This window comes from Argentina silus (genome assembly GCF_951799395.1).
Source record: "Argentina silus genome assembly, chromosome: 18".
NCBI lineage: Eukaryota > Metazoa > Chordata > Actinopteri > Argentiniformes > Argentinidae > Argentina > Argentina silus.
The window spans coordinates 4,534,595-4,554,616 of NC_139672.1; the positions used below are offsets into that span (position 1 = coordinate 4,534,595).

At 41.3% G+C, this 20,022-nt stretch overlaps 1 protein-coding gene across 1 annotated transcript; it reads right to left on the reverse strand.

Moving 5' to 3' along the window:
• Positions 1–286: 286 nt before the first annotated feature.
• On the reverse strand, positions 287–18,580 carry LOC310819194 (macrophage mannose receptor 1-like; the record flags this gene model as incomplete). Its single annotated transcript, XM_083690438.1, has 33 exons — positions 287–1,014; positions 1,164–1,193; positions 1,329–1,496; positions 1,594–1,710; positions 1,866–2,033; positions 2,569–2,734; positions 3,097–3,329; positions 3,598–3,697; positions 4,145–4,171; positions 4,547–4,695; positions 4,887–4,992; positions 5,207–5,349; positions 5,661–5,758; positions 5,930–5,991; positions 6,140–6,300; positions 6,720–6,758; positions 7,665–7,821; positions 8,112–8,184; positions 8,748–8,860; positions 9,385–9,584; positions 9,751–9,899; positions 10,044–10,159; positions 10,284–10,418; positions 10,500–10,657; positions 10,924–11,100; positions 11,337–11,474; positions 11,632–11,745; positions 11,975–12,130; positions 12,453–12,629; positions 12,932–13,198; positions 17,248–17,424; positions 17,689–18,067; positions 18,518–18,580. The coding sequence occupies 33 exons, from the start codon at positions 18,578–18,580 to the stop codon at positions 767–769; spliced, it is 4,764 nt and encodes a 1,587-aa protein (XP_083546564.1). The 3' UTR covers positions 287–766.
• Between the last annotated feature and the right edge of the window lie 1,442 nt (positions 18,581–20,022).

Genomic DNA, 20,022 nt, shown 5'->3' on the forward strand with positions numbered 1-20,022 from the left:
GTCAATAAAATGTTATGTTCCTTAAGTGGTTTGATTAGCAATGATTAAAATGCCGGTAGACACCAACTTGAATGACTTCATATTCCTTTCACACTTATAATAATAATAAATAAGACCTGCTTTTCTTTGAAATCATGTGTGTCTTTTTTTTCTTGATGATAAACCCCATCAATAGTACGACCTCTGTAGATTTGGTACCAAATACCAATTTAAAAAAAACAATGATGAATTCCTATATGAGACCACTAACAAATTGCTTGCGCAATAACAAAGAAATATGCAAAATTGTGTTTAATACAAAAAAAAAACATCTTTGCACATTTCATGAGGAACATTCATTACATGATCTTCATAAAATTAGCCATATGTGTACGACTGAAAAGAAATCAATGAATTTGATTATTTAAAGGAAATGAAAATCTTTGGAATACAGTTTCCTTCTGTGGATTACATTATAAACAAAGTGATGATACAGTACGCCACAATAAACAGTCTATTTTGGCTCCACACAACTCGTTTTACTTCCACAGTAGATATAGTAGATACTATTAATGTTACTGACACAGTGACATTAAAGTATGCATTAAAGTGAAATTTACATTCCATCAGAATAAGTAATTACTTTATTGGAAAATCATTCTGAATATGTACACCTTTTGCTGCAAGATACAGTACGCAGATTGACAAATATTTGCGTAGTTCTCCAACAATCACTTATTACAATATGAAGACACTTGGAAGAGGCCCTTCCTGTACATTGCTAATTTCACATAGTTACAGTTGAGGAGTGTGTGTCCAACTCCAAGTTCTTGATCAGTTTATTGGTGTCATCCACAATGTCCGACTGGGGGGGCTCAGAGTTGAAATACAGGAGGTGGCTAAAGGTGGGCATTCGACTGCCAAATCTCTTGTAGAGAACAAAAGCTGTGAGTCCCAAAACTAAAACGATGACAAGGACGACCACTACAGCCACGCCAGCGTTGACGCGCCGGTGAGCCTCCTGTTTCGCAGATACTACAGGACAGCAAAAACATATTGGCTATCAATTACCATGGTAACACACATTCACTGTGTTCATCATTCATTCATAGAACAATTTGCAATTAAATGAGTCGGTTAGTAAATAAGAAGTCTTGATGGTCAACTGCTGGGAAACCGCTTACCTTCTGTTGGTAATGGATTTACTCCAATCACTACAGGTAGAAAAGAAAGTATATATTTAAACCATGTCTATTGTTTCGAACTGAAACAATATGTTCTTCATTGAAAATAAACTAAATCAACTTCACTAACCAATCCAACCCTGTAGCGGTTGGATTTAATCTCACCTTTAGGTGTTTTGCAGATGTAACCGTGGTACTCCCTGTGGTAGGCTGTGTTCCATGTACCATCAGTGCAGGATATCGCTGCACTACTATCATGTTCATCCCCAGTAGGTTCACCATCACTCCAGTTGGTGTAATCTAACACTGTTTTGTCAAACCAAAGCCACTGCCCTGGAGGAGGAAAAGGCACTTTTCTGTTACTTTTCACCCGTATGAGATGACAGTTATTGTTACATCATGTCTGTATGCAGGAGGCAAATGGTGGTACCTTGGTGTGTTCTGTATAGACCTATCCAGAAGTATTGGTGATTATCTTTAAGCATCTCCAGGTTCCTCATAATGAAGGCTAACTCCATGGGATCCTCAATGCTGGCCAGAGTCGCCCCTTAACAAAACAGGACATGGGAAACATTTTCATTGCACACCTAGTGTGAACACCTAGTCCTTTCAGGATGATAGCCATTGTGAGACCATAGTGAGTTTTTTATATTCAATTAAATTTGTGAAAGGCTCTGAAGAGGAGCTAGAGGTCACTCCTACCATTTCTTATGCAGTTAGTTGCAGCGTTAGGCCACTGACTCTCTTGTACCATGAAGGTGTAACAGTGACCCTTATAGGGAACCCAGAAGATACGCTCGTTATACATCTCGCCCTCCAAATTATGAGGGCACTCTCCGAAGTACTGGACCGGTGGAGTCGGCGGCAAGGCTGTGGGTGTGAATGATTTGAGATCCCCCAAAACCAATGAAAGTAAATGTACCAGATTATTTGCATGTTTTAAATGTTATGACAAAATCATCCGAAATCTCTGAAAACACATAATGATTTGGTTACAATTACTTTGATTTAGAACATGGTAATTATTGGGTGATTAATACATTAATTTCCATTGGTTTTTGGTTTGAAAAATCTAATATTAGTGGATTTTAAGATCTACAACTGCTTCGGTATTTAAAGCTTTGCTTTAAATATGATAATTATGAAATAATGAACACAAATAAGTAAATACATTTAAATGGACTTGATTAAATGGTCAAGGTTTGACCATGTTTGTGCCTCACCACGCTAATTGTTGTTCGTAAAGCATCAAATCATCCATGACTGTTGAATATGAACCCTTCTGAATACCACTTCATTTGGATGCCCATAATAAATGGTAATGATTCTTGCTCATGTAAACACTTTGTGTAGGCAGAGACATCTGATACAATAGCTCGCATCATCTGTCTGTCTGATATCTCACCTGTGGACTGCTTACACACACTGTTGAAAGTGCTATTGCAGAAAGCTGTCTTCCATTTGGCATCCACATCCAGGTACACACAGGGGCGATCGTGGCTCGGCTCATCACTGGCCCAATGGACCATGCTCAGATGCCAGCCATCAATCCATCTGAAGTAGCCATCAGTCTGAAAAGGAAGGAACAAAATAGGTATAGATTCTGGTATAAATACTAAAGTAATACTAGCAAGTGCAGGTTTTATTTGGTATATGGTTAAGACAACCCATATACTGTACTTTGAATAAATATGGCTTTCTAATGAAGGTTCAATAATGAATGGAATGAATAATAATGATTGTAAAGTATTGCCCTCTCTTGCTAAGACATTTTGTATCAGGGTTTAGAGGACCCATCTTCTACCATATACTAGATGAGGCCACATGGTTAGTCGGAGGCAGAGATTACTACAATTACCAGCTAACACTGGAGGAAAACCTGCACACTCCAGTCAACTGTTGAGCTTGAAGAAGTAACATTGCAGTATTGTACCTCTATTCTATTGAGACCAATCCACAAAGGCGCCTTGAGCTTCAGACCCTGCAGCTCGATGTAAGCCTCGGACCGATCATCCAGAATGCTAGCCAGGTGAGCGTCATCTTTCTCACAGTGCACCTTGGCATCATTCCAGCTCATTTTCTGTGTCGTCACCTTGATGAAGTCATTGCCCACCTTAACATAGGCTTTAGGAAACTCTGTTGGTGCCGGGACACGGATTAATGGATCTGGGGGATGGTGATGCAGAGTCAGAATAGAATTGCAGTTATCATCAAGGTTGTGGAAAGGAAATATGACTACAGCAAAATGCAAGTGAAAAAGGAGTGAGGGTTTAGGAAAATACTGCAATTACCACATCATGGTAGACATCTAAACAAAGATAAACATAAGCTTCATCTGCATTGAACTAGATTCTAGAAACTAAAGATGAGTGACATTGATTGGCTGAATGCCTGCTTAGGGACTTTACATATGTCAAGGCGGAGGTCTGCTCACCAACGTTCTGCAGACAGATGTATCCATTGGTGTCGTTGCAGGACTTTGACTTCCATTTTCCAAAATTAGATGACCTGCTGTCTATCACAGCACACTGCTCCTGATAAAGGGAAAGGTAACGATGAGAGAAAACCTAATCAATCAAAAAGATATTCATGATGGCCTTGTGCTCTGATATATTAGTGTCTTTGAATAAAATGTAAGATATATGTTATGTTGAGGATGATGATGATGATCATTGACATTACTATCATCAATATCATTAACATAATCTTGCATAGAAAGACGGGGTGCCAAGGTTATCATCAACATTATGTCACATTCTATTCAGACTTATGGTTTACAAATCACATTAATTCATATTATGTGTAGAGTGTAATTACAATTTTATCATGTAATTAGTTGGTACTTAGAATATAGTGCAACAGAGTCATGAACACTCATAGTCACTGACAAATTGTTGCATTCCTCAGACAGTGGTATGAACATACATTATACATGTAGTGACTGTATTAATTTAGCTGCCTTAAATTTGAACACACTTTACCTCAGAATCATCCTGGTAATGTTCATACTAGAATTTGAAAGAAAATAGCAGTTTTTGAGTAAAATGCACACATATCGAAACAGACCAAGGTTCAAATGGAATTTAAAATCATGATAAATACTTAGCTGTGCTTGATTGAGTTTTGCCTGGCACAATGGAAGCAATGTAATAGTCCCAAAAGTGCAAACTCTGCCCTCTGGCACTTGGTGCAGGCCCAAGCAAACTAGTCAGTGTTTTGTTGTCAACAATCCATCCTTGTATTGCCACACAACAAACGTTGGTGGAATGTACAGTATCTATATAGGCATTAGTTTGTGACAGTCATGTTTGTCTGCAAATTTCTCTCATAAAAAGGAGAGAGAGAGAGAGAGAGAGAGAGATCTACATTATTGCCCCTCTCACATTTTCAGTCAAACGTTCGTCCAAGTTGTTATAGCGCAGTGGTCGGCCATCAGTCCAGAGGAATTCATGCCAGCCTATGGTATTCAAGCCAATCCACAGGTCTGTAGTAATACCATCAGCCATCTTGGTCATCATGGCCATCAAAAATACTACAATTCATAGGAGAGAGGTTTGGTCAGTCAGCACAATACTGCAGTTCTGGGGCAGTTTTGTTCATGGATGTGATATTTTAGTTCATTCGTTTTAGGGTTCAGTTATAGTGCTGAACTCTGTGATCGTGGACAATCAATTGATTGATGACATGATGAGCATTCATTAGGGTTAAAGGAATCTCACAAACCTTGCACTCGTCTGCTGACAATTGATGCTAGGTTTCCTCCCATCTGTATGCACTGTGATTTAGCCTCACGCCATGTGTCCTGGTGTGCTTCAATGAGCCTGTAACACTATAGGCAACAAAGAGTATGTTCATTTCCAAATCCTAAGAAATACACAAACTAGAATAGTTCCCTTAGTGGAACCGATCGAGCTTGTTCAGTCATGGATGAAAAGCTCTGTTGGACATGAGAAATGACGTCAAGATTGGCGACCACATTACTGAGGTTGGCCTACAGCACTACACCCTCACCCACTGCATTTAGAGGATCTGTGACCTCTGACCTTTGATTCAAAGCTGACCCAGTCGGGTGGACAGCCACCTTTGGGGGGCACAGTGGGGGCCACAGTGCTGTTGGTGGTAGGTGACCCACTCCTTTTGCAGATGGAATCTGACTGAATCCCACAGTTGGTATTTGACCAGAACCCTACAAACATTTAAGATATCAGGCTGAAATTAAAACTCATGTCAATGTCACTTCTCTTTATCACTTCAATCAAAACCACCTTTCAAAGACAATGTCATATATGTAACATTTTGCCAAAATACTACCAGGGCTTGCTTATTTTGATGAAACTCCAGAAAATTAAATAAATAAAGGTTGGAATACTGCTATATGCTGCTTGGAATCATTTCTGTCATTCCGATACTGCATGCCAAGAGACTGAAATTCCGCTCTGTTATGAAAAATTATAAATAAGCAAATCTTTCAGTCTCAGCTCATTTAATTTCACTCACCATCGTTGGTCATTAACACACAGCTCTCGTCATTGTTCTTGAAGTCAGGTTGCTCGGGGCCCCATCTCTTAAAGACCCCTGGGGAGCCATCTATCCACCTAGGCACGACACAACCCACTCAGTTTCACTAGCAACTCTGTCTACATCCCCAAGCACTTTGAAATCTGTTGAAATTAATTGGAGGGGCTCTTTTCATCAGTGAGGTTTTTTTTAAGGAACACTACAGTCTAATAAGAGGGAGATTTATTGTCAAATACTCATAAACTTACGTGATTGACCCATCAAGATCAACTGTTAGTCCAATGTAAAAACGTCCATATGTCTTCCATGTCTAAAAAAAAAAAAAAAAAAACTTTAAAGTTTTTTTTTTTTTTAAAACACGAAAGTCACAAAAAAAAGTCATCCTTCTGGATTGAAAGGGTTTTTGTGAACCTCTATATATGACTTTGAAGGCACGGCAGAGGATTGTGGTTTAATACCTGTTTCCTCACAAACTCTTCATCTTCTCCATTCATAACTAACAGGTCACCATGCCTCTGCTGACAGTAGTGTCTGGCCTCCTCCATGGCCAGAGGTATTTCATTGATATAATACTGATTGCCTTTGTACTCTATCCAACCATCCGCAGTCACATTGTAGGCTGTAAGAGGATAGAAAATACTTTACATAAGAGTTCCTGACATTACTCTGTATACTTTGGGAGAAAATAAAAGATTAGTCCATGTGTGGGGGAAAAGGTTTAGGCACTAGAGCAGGTCTTATGTCACAGAACAATAAAACAATTGTGATGTTTAAGTCATTTTCGTGTGCATTTTCTTTTGTGTTTTTTGGATGGTGTGTTATTTTGACTTTGTGTGTCAGTGTGTTTGGTCTTCTGTCACCTGTGTTTGGTCTTCAGCAGGGCTGGTGGAGGCTAAAATTGGAGGACAGGCTCATTGTTATGCTTGGAACGGAATGAGGAATGTTTGATACCATTCTTCATTCCATTCCATGCATTACAATGAGCCCGTCCTCAAATGTCCACGTCCACCAGACTCCCCTGGTCTGCCGGTGACTTACCAGAGACAGTGTCATTGGGAGGGGGGTTCGGTGTCTTTCCTGCAGGTGCACAAACGAGGAGAAAGAACACAAACACACTCAGGGGCAGGTTGAATCAAACCTACCTCTCTAGAAACCAACACTGTAGGGAAAATCAAGGCATGTGTGTATTTTCAAATCATAAACATACAGTGCCCTGCATCAGTAATGGTACAGTGAAGCATTGTTTCTTCTTTAGCCTCTACACTCCAAAAGTTTGGATTTGAAATAAAGAAAATGAATGTGTCAGAGACCACCATTCGCAGGATACGTCACCAGCCGAACTACAGAGGCTAAAAAGTTTTACAGTTTTCTAAAAAGTACCTAAAAGCTTGAAGAGGTCTGGAAAAAGACAGATAAGATGAATATTATCCAGAGTGTACCAGAGTGACTGCAAAAGGAACAGTTGGAAGAAAAAGGATCTGCCCAAGATTTAAAGCATACTGTACCACTTAATCTGTGAAACATGGTGGAGTGGGTGTTAATGTTACATCATGTATAGCTGCCACTAGAACTGGCTAACTTGTCTCAATTGATGATGTAACTGCTGACGGCAGCAGCAGAATGTATTCTGAAGTGTACGGAAATATATTGTCTACTCAAGTACAAACAAATGTCTCAAAATTCATTTGATGGCAGTTAAGTTAAATTGTAGCTATGTACAAGAATACAACTACAGTACGCTTCGGACAGTAAGCAAGTGAAGAGTGGAAAGGATGTAGCCTAATAACAAGATTTTACACTTACAAAGAGTAACAACACAGCAATACAAATACTGCAGTATATATTGTAGACTACACAATTTAGACTGCCATTAGAAGTTACTGTCATGTCCACCACTTAAAGATCATCCTTCCTCTCCCACCACATCCTGTGACTCAGACAAAAGCAACAGAAGGCAGGCAGCCCTCATAGATCATACTGTACCTTTACGGATCTGGCACAACCAGTCATTGTGGCTCTCACAGTGGTCGACCTCCCAAGATCCATCACTGTCAAACGAGTTATACAGGCTGACTTCAACGCAACGTGAATCCACAAATTTAGTGTTGGGTTCTCCATCAGTCCAGTGTTGATAAGACAGCTGAGGAAAACAATAAAAGACGGTCTTGCATGAAATGTACTTTGAGAAACAGTATGTCAAATGCAGTGTACTGTAGAAAACTATTGTTCTTTGTCAAACTTGATTATCATCAACAAACATCACACAACACGGGTGGCAGCTAAACCAAAGTATTTAGTAACAACATAAACACAACATTTTGGTTTGTGTGCCGACATGAGACATCTTTTGACAACTTAACTGCATCTAAAATAGTAAAAAGAAGACGTATACCTTTTTAGTAAAAGCAAAAATGTTTCAACGTGACTCACCGGCGATCCATCACTCCATACGTAGCCACTGTTAGGGTCCTGGGCACTGAGACCAATCCAGGCTTTGCCACTTCTGAATTATTACAAATAATATGAATAGGTGTAATATAATCTGAGAGACAATGTGAGAAATTTAACAGGCCTACAGAAGTAAGGTATCATAGCTGGTGGGTTACCGGTGGGGCTCTTACTCCATCTAACGGTCAGTCAGAGTATTGTAAGTCTGAGACCAATCAAAGAGACTGTAGAAACAGTTTTCAATCCTACAATATTCTGTATCAAATGCAATATAAAAAACACCTTACGCCTTCTTGCAATATAACTTTGTCTATTCTAAAATGTCAAGTTCAGTATTAAATGTTTCACAAAATAATTACTAGAAATAGAGTTGTATGAACACTTTTCCTGACAAGGCCTGCATTTTATGCGTTTAGGAATGTGCTTTACATTTACATTTTACATTTATGGCATTTAGCAGATGCGTTTATCCAAAGTGACTTACAACAAATACATTTGTTTAAGTAAGTGAATCATCTCTCCATCAGTCATCATAAGAAAAAGTAATCTATGCTAGGACCAGGGGCCATTGGCAGTCACAATGCTAGAAGAAGGAAGAATAACTTTTTTTTGCTTTACCTTTCATGTATGGCATTAATACTGTGAATGCTGAGCAGGTCTCCCCCAATTGCCCTGCAATAGTCCAGAGCTTCGAACCAGTTCTTTTCTTCTTCTCGTGGCCCTGTGAAAAACTGGGACAAGAAAGAGAGGTATGGATTAAACATACATACATACTCATAGTGGTCAAGGAACGACATTCCATGGGCATAACAGTAACACTTTACATTAACCACTCAAAGTTCATGTACTGCCGAACCCTTAAAGAAATTCAGAGTCGTAATAATGTTGCTAACGTAGTGCTTTGTGGAAACATGACGTTTTTACGCAATAGTAACATGAAGATGTTAAGTAGAAATATGAACATGTATGGAATAGCCTTGTACTATTGTGTCTGATATATACGTTTCACACAGTGACTATTGCAAAATGTACATTCAACATGTACCTTCAGCAACATGTTCATCATAATCAAGGAGTATATTTCCCAATGTAAAATAACAGAAAAACGTGCAGACTGTACCTTTAACTTGACTACATGAAAAAGAGACAAACTTTAAAAAAAAATCTCTGGGGATCTTGGAAGTGTGACGCTTCCAAAGAGCTGCTACTATGATTAGGCAATAGTATGTACTTTAGACTGTGTGGTTGTTTCTACCTTGTAGCAGTAGTTGTTATTGCTCACAGCTTTCCAGCCCTCATGGCAGTTGGTAGAGGCTGGGGTGATCGGGGCTGGGGTCACAACCACCCCTTCCGCCAGCTGCTTGCAGATATACTTCTCCTTATTGGTGCAGCTCAGAATATCCCATAATCCAGCTGAAGTCCCAGTTCTCATGGCGACACAACCTTGTCTGTTGCCTTGTGTTGTTTTGGATAAAAAGAGGAATTTCAAATCAGGATAAAACTATCACAATAAATAGCAATAAGTCTGATTAGTAAACAATCCACTCTACAGTAGATTTTCATCTCAATGTACGGTAAGGAATATGTTAGTCATTTCATTTTAGCTGTACTTATCCCACACCTGGCATTTCTGCATTCCATTGAACAAATTTCACTCTGATTGTGTTTGTCCAAACAAAGTGGTCAATATTATTCTGGTTAGAAAGCCCAATCCAGAAGTACTTCTCTGGCCTCACCCCGACCAAGCTGATGAGGAATGCATTATGCACTCTGGAAACATTCACAAAAAAACAAATGGAAACCTTCAGTTTACACTGGTGAGGGGAATTTCTCTCATTCTGAGTAGTAAGAAAAACATAATATAAACTGTATTTTACAGCAATAATGAACATAAAGTCACTGTTTCTCCCTTACCCGCTTGAAACATCAGCCAAATAGTAGCCTGAGCTGTTGCATGTATCTTTAGCTTCGTTCCAAGTCTTTGTCTCTGATCCCACAAGGTAGCAATAGGAACCATACCTGTTCCAACCCTTGAGTGAAAAACAAACAAACAAGATGCAATAATCACTTCCAGGTAATGTTTGTTCTAAAACTGAACCAAACAAAACACCAGGGACTTGGATTCAATATTATAGGCTTGCGAACTATACTCACAGGTTTGCATCCTGGGTTGGTTTCCACTTGATCTCCAGAGGGTTTGGAGGCAGCCTTCTTCTTGCAGACAAACCCATACTTGTTCACACACACTTGGCTAGCCCACTTCCCCTCCTGCAACGGAAAGTTGTCTAGCTTAGGGAAAGCAACAAGGACACTGTCAGCTGATGATGATGTGGAATGTGTGGATGAGATGGAAACAGGGTTTGTCTATACCTCTCCCCTGATGAGGACACAGTCCTGTTTCGGCCTGTTGGCGTGGGTGGGCATCCCAACCTGCCACCTGGAGAAGGTGACGCTGGAGTGGTCGCTCCATTCAAACAGCAGGCTGGTCTTCTGGTCACTCAGTCCGATCCACAACTCATCAGTGGATGCTGCAGAGCAGGAACAAGCACAAGAGAATGTCATCAATATAGCATACCCATCTCATTTGTCCTTCAACAACTTTTTCAGAAATGACGTCTTGCTTGTTTTAACAACCAAATCATCCATACTTTTATTATTTCCTTTGCTATTGGTGAGACAAGGACACAGACTCAGAACAACTCCACTGATACAGTCATGTTGTAAGATAAAGATCATACTCCAGCAACATCCTCATGATCAGTTCACTCACCGTTCACTCAGATCTTTCACTCACCGTATCCCAGCTGGGAGATGACAAAGCTTTGCTCCTCTATGTTGTGGATGCTCACGAGGTCGCCTTCCTCTTTGCGACATTCTGTCAGTGCGTCGGACCATTTTTTCTTAGCACGCTTAAGGAGGTAGCACTGGCCAGCATAGGGGACCCATGGACTCGTACAAAAGCCAGACACAGCTGTCCATCAAAAGGTGAGAAAGTTTGAAATGAAAATTGAGGTACTCTTCATACCTAAATAACAGATATCATATCTGGACATTTTTACATTTACATTTTTAACATTTAGCAGATGCCTTTATTCAAAGCGACTTACTTTAGACAAATATACTTCTTGTAAGTGAATGGACACATGTCATGTCATGGTATAGTCCTCCAATATGTGCCAATTGAACAGAATACATTTGTTTTCTCACCTGGAAGAACAGTCGGTGCAGGCTTGCCCTTCTGACAGATGTATCCAAGCTTCTTAAAGCAGAGTGAACTTTGCCAGTAGGACTGCACTGCAGTATTTAGGACTCCACAGTTCTGCCCAGGATCAGAGACTGGATGTGCTAAAGCCAGAGAACAACATCAGTAAGTGGGCCTGGACAACAAGAACTACCTCAATAGTAATAAGTGATAGTAATGAGAAATAGCATTCATGACACCATGTACATAGTCAGATGCTTATTACTTTATACGGTGTGGGAGCATGTTGGGAACACTAACCAGCATCCCATCGAAGGTAACGGAACGGCTTCCCATCACTCCACTCCCATCCACTGTTCTGGTCTAGTATGTTCAGACCTATCCACAACTGTAAGTGCTCGCTGCTCAAAATACCTTTGTGTGTGTGTGTGTGTGTGTGTGTGTGTGTGTGTGTGTGTGTGTGTGTGTGTGTGTGTGTGTGTGTGTGTGTGTGTGTGTGTGTGTGTGCACACGTGCACATGCGTTAGAGAAGGAGGGAAAAAGATGGAGGAAATCATTTTGAGTCTAACTAAGGTTGAGATCATTCTCACTGTTAAGACTGCTGTGCAGGATCAAGTTAGTCACAGCCATCAGGGGGCGCTACCTGTAATGTAAGCCTGCTCATGGGGCTCAGTGATGCTAAGGAGGTCACTGCCTTGCTCTTGGCAGCTGGTCCGGGCTTGGTGCCAGGTGAGGGCAGAATGGGCGTTGAACTGGTAAAATACCTCTGTCACAGGATTTTTATTCCAGTTCTCAGTGACTGTAAAGGGGAGATAGATGGATAGAGATATAAAACATCGATTAATATATTCAAAAAGTACATCTCAAATCTATCTATCTTTCTATCTCAACTTGATTAGATAACTTGATAACAAAACAAAAAAAACTAAAAAGAAGAGAAGCAAATAGAGGTTGAATTATAGAATATGATTGGCAAAAACTTTATTTCTGACAACCATTGACACCCATGAGTTTTTGATGACATTCTGTACTTATTTATGGAATAGTTATCACCGACCGAAATTTATTTTAGTACAGTTATAAACTAGCTTTTATCAGATGTATTCTCTCTCTATACTCACATTTGTTTGGACAGTACCCCCAGAGGTCATTCACATGATAGTTTGTTTCGGTTGCACACCAGGTATGTCTGGTAGACTCCAGGTCGATGGAGGTGCAGTCTCCATACCAGCGGTTCTTGTACAAGAAGGGAAACTGGCAAGGCTGGCCGTATGCATTGCCATCAATGGTAAATATTTCTAGAAGTAACCAGGAAAGACAGTGAGGTCAGGACGCATTTGAAGAGCAGAATGGGGCTTTTTATTCTAAATGAAATGTACCATATTTCTGGACTATAGATTTGAATATGAGGGATTTAATCTAAACTAAAACAGTATGCTGATGTATTATATGTATTACTATAAATTAATGTATATCTATTTATTTGTATTTAACTTGTATTTAACTCATTTTCATCTACTTCAGCCACTTTACATTCTTTGGACAGAATCTGCACAGTAGGTAAAAGCCTATCAGGAGTGATCATGTGTGAATACTGTACCTCTGTGTCTTCTTGAGCAGGCGCCGTCCGTTGTACCCTTAACTGTGAACTGGCTCCTGGGTCCCGTGTCTTTGGACAACACTAGCCTAGCATTGTCACTAACGCGTATGTACAGGTCTTGGCCTTTGAGTGCAAGCAGCGTTTGATTCTTGCATTCCCACTGTTGGAGGTTACTCTTCTCATTGCAATCGTACCACAACAGTACACTACCTTCACGTTTTCCCTGGACACTGATGCACTTCTTCAGGATTGGGGAGAAGAGTCTTCCTTGAGATACCCAGCGCATCGAGATCAAGGGATCATTATTACCGATCGATGTAACTCTCTCCATTGAAGGTCCATTGGGTCTCCCGACATGAACAGTTTTGCCCTGGTCTGCATTGTAGAGACTAAACATGGCATCTATAGAGAAAGAGAGGGTGGTTACAACAACTGATGGAAATGCTCTACAGTACAGTGAATATGCAGTGGTCCCTTTATCCATTCTACTTCTGGTTCCCTCTAAATCTCAGACCAATCAATTGGTTCCCTGCTGAGGGGAATCATATACAGGTATATGATTACCGTCAGTTGCTATGGGAACATACAGTACCTGATAGAGACGAACACTGGGAGGTTTGCATGAAGAGCAAAATGGCAGCTACTGTTATCTTGATGGTTAGCATTGTCCTAGTAGGACTCTAACTGACATTAACGGACACTGTCCTTACACTGCTGGCAGAGGACCTGGTGTATGGTTATGGCAAGGCTACTACTGCACTATTTAGTATCTAAGAAACATCCTGTCACATGTTGTGTTTTTTTCTTCTTCTATGAATGGGTCTCATTCAAGGATTTCAACACTGGTCTGTCACTAGACACATTCTCACTTTCAACACTTCCACTTTTCAAGTCACTGATTCAAGGATATGACTCACAGGATTCACGTGCGAGAGGAATATGTTGGCCCCAACTAGCCCTGAACAGGACAAGTCGTCTTTTAATAATAACAGCAATAAAATATGGGGGAATGTTCTGATTGTGTTTGATTAATGAGCCACATGATGCATTTGTGAGGTAAATTGTCAGGTCAGTTGTGGTCAGGGGTCTTCTTGTTATTCTGCTCCTAACAAAGACCTGTTTTGTCTCTTAGTCTGAGCTTTTTTGCTTTGCTTACAGTCACTGCAACCTTAGGTATCATTGTGACCTCAGCATAGACACAGCCTGATGTGACCTTGCATTCCATGTGATAAGACAGAGCATTGGATTTAATGTGAATAGTACTTTTCCACTACTCAATGTTTACATTATAGCTGTGTGGCAGCATTTGCCCCCTACAGAGATCTGTTATGCACAACTGTATGTTGTATCTCTCCAATGCATTAAGCTTTTAATACACTTAGTATTTGATGTATGTTGTATTTGATAGCCAGACAGACACTTTGACAGACAGACAGACAGAGGGTACAAAGAGGCACTGGGCCCCAATTTGCATGTGCAAATTGGTCAAATTGCGGCAATCTTTACCTTAATATTTATAATAGACACAATGAGAAATAATACAATGGGAGTTTTAAATACTGCGTCTCGCATTTCCATGATATGCAATGTATTTTCAGACTTTCAAACTGATTGAATAATTACAGTTTTCTCAAAAACATTGTTAAAATCAAGCTAAAATAAAAATCAAACTGTAGTATTCTGAGTTGCAAGGTATGTTTTGCTCTGCTCAGCACTATTTGCTGAATCAAATGGAGTCCAGGCTAACGAAAGGGAAGTACAGAGGGGCACCATGTAAGTGGAGGAAGCGTCATCAGGATGTGATGAAAACAGTGTTGCAACTCTGACTTTGTGCAATGTTAGAATTGCGGTTTACAGTTGAACTTCTTTTGTAATCTAGCAAACTTCTTTTGTAATCTAACAAAACACATTCCGTAGATACTTTCACTGAGTGAATACCCCATATGATCAGATGGTTCCTTACATTGAAAGTAGTCTATGGGCCAACCAAGTTAGGTTTAGGCATTATCTTTGATTGCAATGTAAAAAAAAAAAAAAAAAACTCAGGGGCTTAGTAAAGATAACTCCTAAAAATCCTTAAAATAAGAAAAGTTTAAGTTTATTTCTTCACATTCATATTTCGACATGAAAAAAACGAACATTTTGATACTCAAAAAGTAGTATTTATATTGGAAAATTCCATACAATGATTGATGAATTTTATACATTTACATAAAATTCCCCATCAAAGTGCCCATTTATTTATGGAATTGTACGATATTTGTAAGAATTTCACAGCTTAAAACTTCATTTTAACATATATATTATACTATTTTGACATTCAAAAATGTTCATTAAAATTGGATTTTAATTGTTAAATATGCGTAAAAGTCTGTAAATTAACTTTATTATTCTTTATTTTACTGAATGTAAATAACTATTTTTATTTTTATGGCTTTTCTATGTTCTTAAAAACTATATTATTTTACTGTAATTTGACAGCTTTTGAGTGGCAACTCGGCTGTTTAATTTAAATTATTACATTACATTATTATATTTTTTTTACAGTGTAGTTTCCAAAATCCAACAGGATTCTTTAGTAATATCCTCTCGGATAGAATCCATATAGGATAGATTCTAAAATCGAACAGGATTTTCTATTTCATTCATTTTCTCCTACAGGAGTCCAATAGGACAGGTTCCTAAATTTGATAGACATTAACAATTGAAGCCTACATTTCAAGGTTACTGACATTATAGCAATAGCTATCAATATTATTGTTTACAGTTAGCTAGCTGGTTAAAAATTAAAAAATAATTTTTCCAATAGGAACAAATAGTCCAACAGGATAATGTACAGTACAGGTATTAGTAAATGTAAATGTTTTGACAAGCCATTCAACTCAGAGTAAAAGGCCTTGATTTTGTTGGTGATGGTCAAAGTGTATTTTGGGGGGAAATGTGTGTTTTCAATATATATTATATAATGAATTATACAGCTGTATTCACTGTGTTGTAATCTATTTGGAAAACATAAGTGTTTTAAGGTGTTGCAATAAGTCAATGTTTCTGGCATTCTGAGGTTGCTGATCAAGCAAATGACATGGCATGCAATATACTGTTTTTGAGCAGAGGTATTGGATCTTGTGGCCTGCGACAGTTTGCCACAACTCAATTCCATTCCGTCTTAGAATGCACAGTCCTTTCATTTCCTCTTCTGTTCTTGTTTTGTTTGGTCTCTATTCCCCAAATCTCTCCTGAAGATTAGTCATCTCAAGTTAGACTAATGTTCCCCTCATGAGGAGTTTTACAAATCAACTCTTGTCTCACAGTTGTTTCCCATACCTGTAGTTTCTGCTCTTTTCCATGGATGATTTGCTGATGTTTCACCTCTTTCCTGCTGGGATTCAGCGTCCCTCTTTACAGATGATCATTTCATTGTGATAAATGACAAAATGTCACACACATTTTTATTGCCACGCATTTTTTATTCATGTCCTGGTATTCCTTGTGGCAAGGAACCTTTTTGGAGCAACACCTAACCATAGACAGGCAGCCTTGAAGCCCGAGAGAGCCTCCAGAGGAGAGGCAAACTTAGACCTGTTGGACTGGAAGCATGGATGATCCTAACACGGGTTAGAGATCAGGCGAGGGGGGAGAGGATCAGGTGAGGAGGTGCCATGGGTCGATACTCTGCACAAAGAATGACAGATTTTCTCCTGACTGATTGACTGATGTATTTATAAGACACTGACTTCCATTGCACAGTATGAGCTACCTTCTTTCATCCAACACCTTACACTAGTCTTCTGGAGCCATGTTTCTCTCTGTCATCCAGTCATGAAGGAGTATCTGCTCCAAAACAGGCCTCTTCGTGGGATCTCGCTGCAGACACCAGCCAATGAGCTCCTCACACTCTATGTTGTTAGGAAAATGATAGGGGAATGATAGAGAGGGGGGGGGGGGCATCCTTGTTAAACCCACCCCGTATTTGTTTTGTTTTATGTAGCCTCACTTGACTGTGTGCACCTTGTGCATATCTCATGCATCCATAATCAGACATACCATGGAGACTGGTGGAGGTAGATATCAGAGGACGGGCTCACTGTAATGCATAGAACGGAATAAGGAATGGTATCAAACACACGTTTGATACCATTCCCTATTCCTTACCATGCATTACTGTGTTTGATACCATTCCTCATTCCGTTCCATGCATTACAATGGGCCCATCCACCGATCTCTATCTCTGCCAGCCTGTATTGTACACACCCACACATACCAAAATAAACTCTCTTGTCCTCCCTCCCCACCCGATTTCCTGTAATACTTCTTACCTTCACTGAGTCCTTTTTTGAAGCGTAGGCGTCCGGCGATGATGTCAGCTTCCTTGTTAAAAGGGAGGCGTCCACACACCAGGCTGAAGAGCAGTACCCCCAGGGACCAGATGGTGGCATGGCGGCCCTGGTAGGTGCCACTCAGGACCCACTCTGGAGGGCAGAACTCCTCTGTGCCTGAGGGGGAAGACAGTGTGAGAGGGATTGACAAGAAGGATGGAGAGCGAGAGGGAGGAAGTAAGGGAGGAAGTAGGGAAGGAAGACAATAATGGAAGGTAGGAAGAAGGGAGGGAGGGAAGGGAGGTCGGAAATAGATCATTCCAACAAGATGTTTTAAGTCATCATTACAAAGTGTAACACAAATGCATTTCGTGACTTTTGTGGAAAAACCATCATCATGATGGATAAGTGAATAACCCTAACCCTATGTTCTTATCCCACCTGAATAGTCTCGGTAGGTGGATTCTCTCAGCAGGTCTCCACAGCCAAAGTCAATGAGCTTGATGCGTAGGTTGTCCGTCTGCACCAGCAGATTCTCAGCCTTGACGTCGCGGTGCAGGACGCCGCGGTCACGGCAGTGACGCACCGCCAGCACTACCTGGAGCATGATGGCCCGGGCCACGCACTCGTCCACCCGGCCCCCCATCTCCTCGGTGAAGTCAAACAGGTCCATGCAGGGGTAGGGCCGCTCCAGCACCAGGATAAAGCGCTCAGGCTCCTCAAACCACTCCAGCAGCATCAGCACGTAGGAGCAGGCAGGGGGGCGACTCACGATCTGCATCAGAGCCACCTCCAGGGGTAGGGCTTGCTGCTTACCAGGCTGGAGGGTGGGGAGGGTGGGGGTGGGGCAAGAGAGGAGGAGAGGATGGTATGGAAGGAGACAGATAAAGGAGAAGAGAGGTGGAGGGGAGAAAGGTCTAGTTGCCACAATGTGTGAGTTTTTTTTTAAATGGTGAAAAGTGAATATGTAGGCCTTTGTTTAGACTTTGATGGAATTTCAAATATTTCAAACTCAACCTGGATACTCACAAGCTTTACATATGGCTCTGCCATGCCTTTGCTCACATACTTAATGGCCACCTAAATAAAATAAAAATAAAACAGCATTAAATGACCTGTACGAGATGAGGAAAACATGTACATTAACTAATGCAGTCCTTTCTATTACTGTGTGCACTTATTGGGGCTTTCATCTCTTAAAGTCCTCTAAATGATGGTAACTAACTATAGTATGACCAGAAAGAGAATGTTATGTTCTTCCAAAGTTCACCTGTTGCCCATCAGTTTGGCGGATGGCGGCATACACTGCCCCACACCCCCCTTTTCCTAGCATGCTTCCCAATGTGTAGAGAGACTCAAAGCTGTCTGTAAAAAAGTAATCAATGGAGCACAATCGATCATTGATGAAAGATATCAAACTGAATAGACACGGTCACTACCAGGGGGGGCTGGTAGGGGGAGAAATCGGAAGACTGGCTCATTGAAATGCATGGAATGGAATTAGGAATGGTTGAAATGCATGGAATGGAATTAGGAATGGTTGATACCTTCTTCCATTGCATTGAGAATGAGTGTTGTGAAGCCTTACTGTGGTTGGGCCCGAGGTTAAAACCACTGGAGTCCGATGATGAGGCGGAGGTTTTTGGTGACAGGTTGTGTGCACACTGCGCCCTCTTTAGCCGGGTGAGATGATGAACAATGATGGGTCTGTCGGGACTGTTTCTATCATTCTTGCTCTTCTTCTTCACCTTCGACCATGCAACGGCCATCTCCTCCCACTCATCGGTACTCTCCTCCTCAGAAGACTCTCTCGCCCGCTTTCTTCGTCTTGGTCTGGTGCCGTCACACAATCCCAGAATTCTGCCTTCATCGCTGTTGGCAACCCCCCCTGCCTTCCTTGCTTCATCGCCTGTCTGGACCTGTCCGCTCAGGGTTTCTTCTGCTCCTCTATGCTTTCCTCTCCTCCCCCTCTCTCTGGTGGTGGGGGTGGTGGAGGTGGCAGCATCTCTATTGGTCTTATGCACAGGCTGTCTCTGAGGAGCTGCTGGCCTGGCTCTGAGTCTGTATTTAATCCTGGTGCTGGATCTCTCGCTTTGGCTCCGACTTTGGCTCAGGGCCTCTTTGTCTGCACCGTCATCATCCTTATTGCCTCTCTCTCTGTCTTTGATGTTTGGCCTCCTTTGTCTGGTTTGGGCTCTGGATGGACCCGCAGCGTTTCCGCTTGTGGGTCCTTCACTGGATCGAGGTCTCGCTCTACCTTTTGCCGCTCTCCCCGTAGGGTAATAGGGTATTCTGTTTGTCCTCAGTCTCAATGAGTAAGGGAACGCTCGCGCCTCTGCCTCACACTCCCGCTCCTGAGAGAGCTCTCTCTCTCTTGACACTGATCTCTCTGTGGAAACACAGGCCTGATCCGTCTCCTCCTCCTCCTCTCCTTCACTCTCACTCTCCCGTCTCCCTCCCTCCCTCCGGAGCGACTGGTCACTGGTGCCCGAACTGCTTTTGCTGGCACCTGCCGGCTCTCTCGCCCTCTTTCTGTGGCTCACAGGAGTTGGTTCATTCCTGATTTGGGATCTGCGCCTCCTGATAGGGTTAGCTATCCTCCTGCTTCTGTGCTGGGGGGAGCCTCTCCTCCTTCTTCGCGTAGAGGCCCTTGATCTCCTAATGGGGTTGGCCATCCTCCTTTTTCGTAGCTTAGAGGCTGGTGGAGACCTGCGTCTCCTGACAGGGTTGGCCTCTCGCCTTCTACGCTGAGGAGGGTCTCCTCTCCTCTCTCTT